The sequence below is a fragment of the Salvia hispanica genome, chromosome 2, assembly GCF_029641045.1.
Source record: "Salvia hispanica isolate PSC_SH4W2 chromosome 2, Shi_PSC_v1, whole genome shotgun sequence".
Lineage (NCBI taxonomy): Eukaryota > Viridiplantae > Streptophyta > Magnoliopsida > Lamiales > Lamiaceae > Salvia > Salvia hispanica.
This window is the reverse complement of record NC_142693.1, coordinates 31,090,120-31,095,300: the sequence shown is the minus strand read 5'-3', so window position 1 is coordinate 31,095,300 and position 5,181 is coordinate 31,090,120. Positions and strand designations below refer to the sequence as shown.

Here is a 5,181-nt window from a genome sequence, read left to right as displayed (position 1 = left end):
CTAAGCTTCATTGTAGTAAACATGGAAGGTATACTTTTCACTCCCAGTTTTGATGCCTTTGCGCTCAAGAATCCTCATCTAGTTACAATCATCACAAGGGAATTCTTCTTGTATAATGAAAAACAGAAGAGTGGTGTTTTGGGTTGATCCACATTGAGGTGATGATTGGCCGTTGGGTCTTAGATTTTTACTTCCTTTTCTTTTGCATTATTTTTTCCACTCTTAGTTGAAGTGATACACTTACAAGGCTTTCATATTATTCCCTTTTCTAATATTAAATGTCTCTTATTGTCATTTAAAATATCCATCCATGTTTCATTTTACTTGTATACTTTTTTATTAGTGATGTTAAAAGGTAGATATGTACGTATATTATTTTTTTCATGGGCTAGGTTAAAATTAGACTTCTGTTCGAAGTACTCCCTCCGTCTGAAAATTTGTCACCAATTTCCTTTTTCCTCCGTCCCTAAAAATTTGTCGCTATTCACCTTTACCAGTTTTGGTAATGGACCCCGCATTCTACTAATTTATTATCACTCACATTTTATTTTAAAACTAATATATAAAAGTAGGATCCACACACCTTTAACTTTTTCAACTTACTTTCTATTACATTTCTTAAAATTCATGTCGTATCAGATGGTGACGAATTTTGGGGAACGGAGGGAGTATAAAGGATTAAGTTTTATAAGAACTTGTTCACCGTGCGCTTGTAATAAGTGTGAGATAAGAGAGGGCAAAATAAGCCCGGCAAAACTGGCTAGCGGGTTTAAGGGATTAGTTGGGCCCATAAATTTTAGTCTCGTGGAATTTTGGGCCTGGATCCTAAAATGATCAATAATAATATAAATGTCCGACATTTTTTCATTCAAATAAATGTATTCTTTTTATTTTTTCCTCAACATTATAAATGTACTTATTGATACAAAAATAGAAACGCATATCTACCTCATATATTCATGCATCTTCTGTTTTTCGAATAAAAATAAATGTGGAGCTGGCTTTCATTAACCTTATCGAACAAAACACGAATGCTTCTGTAATATTATATAATTAAATTCAATATTATTCCTCTCAATTAAAATAGACAAAAAGCTGGAAAACCGTAACTTCTTGTTGAAGGTATAGTACCACAACTATGCACATAAAAGATGCTTGGAAATTCCCACTTTCTTGGAGTTTTTAGGTTAATTAGCAATTATTCTTTCACGATTTTGTTAATGAAACAGAGAATTATGTTAATTGATCGTGACAATAATGTCAAGAATCCGACAAATTTTGACAGAGGTGGAAGCACTTCCCTCACCAAGACGATATGTATTACTATATTTAAATGCTTTAAATATTATTTTAAACTAGTGAAACCGTATCTTACTAGGAAAAATTATGAGGATTTTAATTCAGCATGTTATATGTTGGAAAAAAAATAAATAACTAGATGAATTCTCTCTCGAAATTGCTAGGGAATATCCATTAATTAATTAATAATTTGCATCAAAATTACAAGTGATCTTTGATCACTTGCATTTTCACATCCCACATTCACAAAGTTAACTTCCCAATCCACCCACAATAGATAAATCTGGTGAATTTTTTTTTTTTTGGCCACCAAATTGGAAATTATAGATATTTATAGATATATATGGACCATCATAATCAACTTAAACATATTTCTTCATTACCCAATGCTTTCACTCCAATTCTTGATGGTGTTTGTTATTGTTCGTTTCACCATCTGTGCATCCATGCTCTCCTCATCTTCCTCATTCTACACCAAAATTAAGTCATCAATATATACATATCATTTCAATATATTAAAACCCAAAAATAAAATTTTCTTACTTCTCCGCCAAGAGCTTGTAAATGGAAGCTGTCTGCACAGGAAACCCTAGCTTCAAGCACATTAAGCCCGAGCTCTTCGAACGTCGCGAGTATCAATACGAGCAGCCCCGGGCAGCTTCTTCCCGAATGCACTTTTACTAGGAAACCCTTTTCTAGGGTTTCAACAGAAACTCTCTGCAAATATATATAAATATTAATTATTACATTAATTAAAATATGTATTTAATATGTGTAGGAGGAAAAAATGTTACAGGGGTTGAACTCTCTGAGGTTGATATTTCTTCATTCAATATTTCCACTTTGTGTTTCAACTCTTTGATGTAGTTTGATGCATCAAGAACGATTGATGTATCATTCATCTGCCAAGATGGAAAACCCAAAGTCAATTACTATATCAAGAAATTGTTTACCTAAAATAGTGACTATTCATATCAATCAAGAATTTAAAGCTACTTGTTCATTTCCTCATATATCAAAAAATTAGAAAAATTTAGCTAAAAATTGATCTTATAATCTTGTGATGAGAAACACGGGAATTATAAGGCGGTGTGTGACAAATTTGATAACATAAATATAAGCATGATTGGATCAAATAAACACAATTAGGAGATGAGGAAAAAAATTGATCGAAAACACAATCACATAAAAGTGAGAAACACCTTTTTGTATAACCAATCAAAATGAAATGAAAAATGAGCAGAGAATTTACAGCATGAGAGTGAGTGATGGAACGGAGAATCTGCAGCTTATCGTGAAGAGCAGCATCTCTCTTGTGCTCTCGAGAAACCATTGCAGTTTTGTATATTTCTTCTTCTATTTTTTTCCTTTGGTATTTGGAAATTCCATTGCTTTGAGGCTTTAAAGAGAAGGATGCCCTCTCAAATCAGTGTCATATTTTGTTTGCTTCCCACATGACCCCAGCCTCACTCTCTCTCTCTCTTTCTCACTCAAATTTATAAATTAAATAAATTAGCATTTTATGTGTGTTAATTATGTAATTGTGTGCATGAGTAATTAAGGAATGTAATTAAATATAACAAATTATGCCGCTACTATATGATTAACACGTAAACCATTTCTCTGCCAAGAAATCAGAAACCAAAATAAAAAAGAAATTATGTATGTATATATATCATATATGTGTGTGTGTGTATTGTCTACCTGTGAAATAAAACTTTGGTTTTACTATATTGTGGCAGTAATAGCAGCAGGAGTACACCATGATTCTGCTATACTTTGATTGGCTCAATTTGTACACATGTGATTTCTGTATAAGTCATGAGAAATCTACTGCCACTTTAGCAAGAGGACTATGGATTTTACAAGTCACCCACAATTTTTTGTATTGCAATTCACAAGATATATTATTTTATTGTCGTTAGTAGTGAAAAAAAAAATCTCTATTTATCTAATTTAGATTGGAAATTTTATTTGACTAAATTAATTGAAGAGGTAAGGTAAAATATAAATGTTACTTTAAATTTCTTAATTATACAATTAATTGAGAATTCTGTATTGATAAAATGCAGTACTACTCCGTAACACTTATGATCACACATAAAATATGCTTAAATAAAAACTGTAGTGTCATTTCAAAATTTAGTGTTATTTTTCAGATGTAAATTGGGGTGAATATTGAAAATGGCAGAAGTCATAAAATTCTGCTGCGACAGAGAAATAGTTTGGGGATTTTAGATTATTCCGTCACCACTCCATAAAATAAACTGAGCAACTATGACGAAGGAAATCTTTTTTACTATACACCAGTCATATATATAAAAGTTCTAATAGTGGTGACATTGATTAAAAGTTTTTTAATACATGGGGAAAAGGTTGAATATATTGACGAGCATACTCTAGTATATCTGGATGCATAGTGCATAAAATTTAATTGTGATTAATGAAGTCTATTTAGATATTAATGAATTGAATTAGGGTAGATGCACGGTGCATCCAAATGTCTAAGCATTCGCATTGAAAATGAATTTACAATTAATTCGATGACCAATAGCATCTTGGGCGAAGCATGCATGCTAAAGTTGCTGACGGTATTACATATAGGATATAGAACTAAAATAAAAGTTATGAATTATTTTAAATGCAAAGTATTTTACTTATAGAAATTACAATCATTTTCAGTTATTTGATTGTAAAGATCTAGTACAATAGATGCATTTTGGTTGGATGAATGCAACACCTGGCCTAATATATTTTTATAAATTCGTATTTTATTCAAATACGATGCAGTTAATTTCACTATAAATTCATTAATTTTATACGTATTTGTAAAATTTAAACGCCGAGTGCACTATAAAAAGAATTGTACGTTTATCTTAACACATCCCTATGTATATATACTACAAGAGTGGGGTAAGTACAACACATTGTTATCATGAAAACTAAAAACATTGAAAACACCACTTTTGATATATAAAATTATCGCATTCATAATGAGAGTTATTTCACTAAAAATGAAATAAAACTATAATTTCGCATCTTAAAATTTCAGTAATGAAATGCATTTTTTCGTTCTTCTTTTAAGTATAAATATTCATTGAACGCCTCTCTCACTCTATATATAAAAATATTAAATATCAATTATATACTATGATTGATGATATACATATATGTATAGGAAAAAGAAAGATGTAAGTTGACATGTAATAGTTGAAGTGAGTAATTGATGAAGAAAGGAATCATGAGCTCGTGATCATGGGTTGGATTGTGAGGGTGAAACACATGAATTATTATGGCCGCGTGCACTTATGTATATATGTATGCACATTTGTTTGTATGTAGATAGGAATTATTAGTATTATTTATCGAAAATGGTGAAGATGAAAAATTGGATGTTAAATTGGATGGGTCCAAATTGTCATCACGGGGAATTTGGAGCTCCCTCTCAAAACAGCCGTCATCTTTGTCCTCTCCAACTCTCTCTTTCTACACGTGCCACACTATTTATCTTCCTTCCACAATTTCCCAAAAAACATCACTACATTTATCCTAATTTCCTCATTATATTACTCAATTATTACTACCACACTTAATCATATACTATTATCGATCTTATTATTATCTTCGGCAACTTTCAATAATAATGTACTAGTATAATTTAGACTGAAGGATTTGGGAGAATTCTGAGTAGCTAGCACATGTAATGAAATTTTTTCTACCTTCGATTACAATTTTATGCTTTTAAATTGTAATTTAAATATACATGATCTTACTTAATGTTGAAATATCACTTCAATTCATGGAAAAGTACACGATGATATTTATTCTTACCTAGCAAAGTAGACCTAATTAATTGAAGTTCATATATTTTACACGTGACAT

General features: G+C 30.8%; 1 protein-coding gene across 1 annotated transcript; it reads right to left on the bottom strand.

Moving 5' to 3' along the window:
• Positions 1-1,443: 1,443 nt before the first annotated feature.
• On the bottom strand, positions 1,444-2,705 carry LOC125201924 (transcription factor bHLH61-like). Its single transcript, XM_048100221.2, has 4 exons — positions 2,552-2,705; positions 2,094-2,201; positions 1,843-2,016; positions 1,444-1,768 (listed from the first exon to the last, which is right to left on the bottom strand). The coding sequence occupies exons 1-4, from the start codon at positions 2,630-2,632 to the stop codon at positions 1,679-1,681; spliced, it is 453 nt and encodes a 150-aa protein (XP_047956178.1). The 5' UTR covers positions 2,633-2,705; the 3' UTR covers positions 1,444-1,678.
• Between the last annotated feature and the right edge of the window lie 2,476 nt (positions 2,706-5,181).

Excerpts from the sequence above, each read along its gene's own strand:
- LOC125201924 (XM_048100221.2), bottom strand. The coding sequence starts at position 2,632 with ATGGTTTCTCGAGAGCACAAGAGAGATGCTGCTCTTCACGATAAGCTG. Across the intron at positions 2,202-2,551 it reads CCATCACTCACTCTCATGCT|ATGAATGATACATCAATCGT; the intron begins GTAAATTCTCTG and ends CCATCTTGGCAG. Across the intron at positions 2,017-2,093 it reads CCTCAGAGAGTTCAACCCCT|AGAGTTTCTGTTGAAACCCT; the intron begins GTAACATTTTTT and ends ATATATTTGCAG.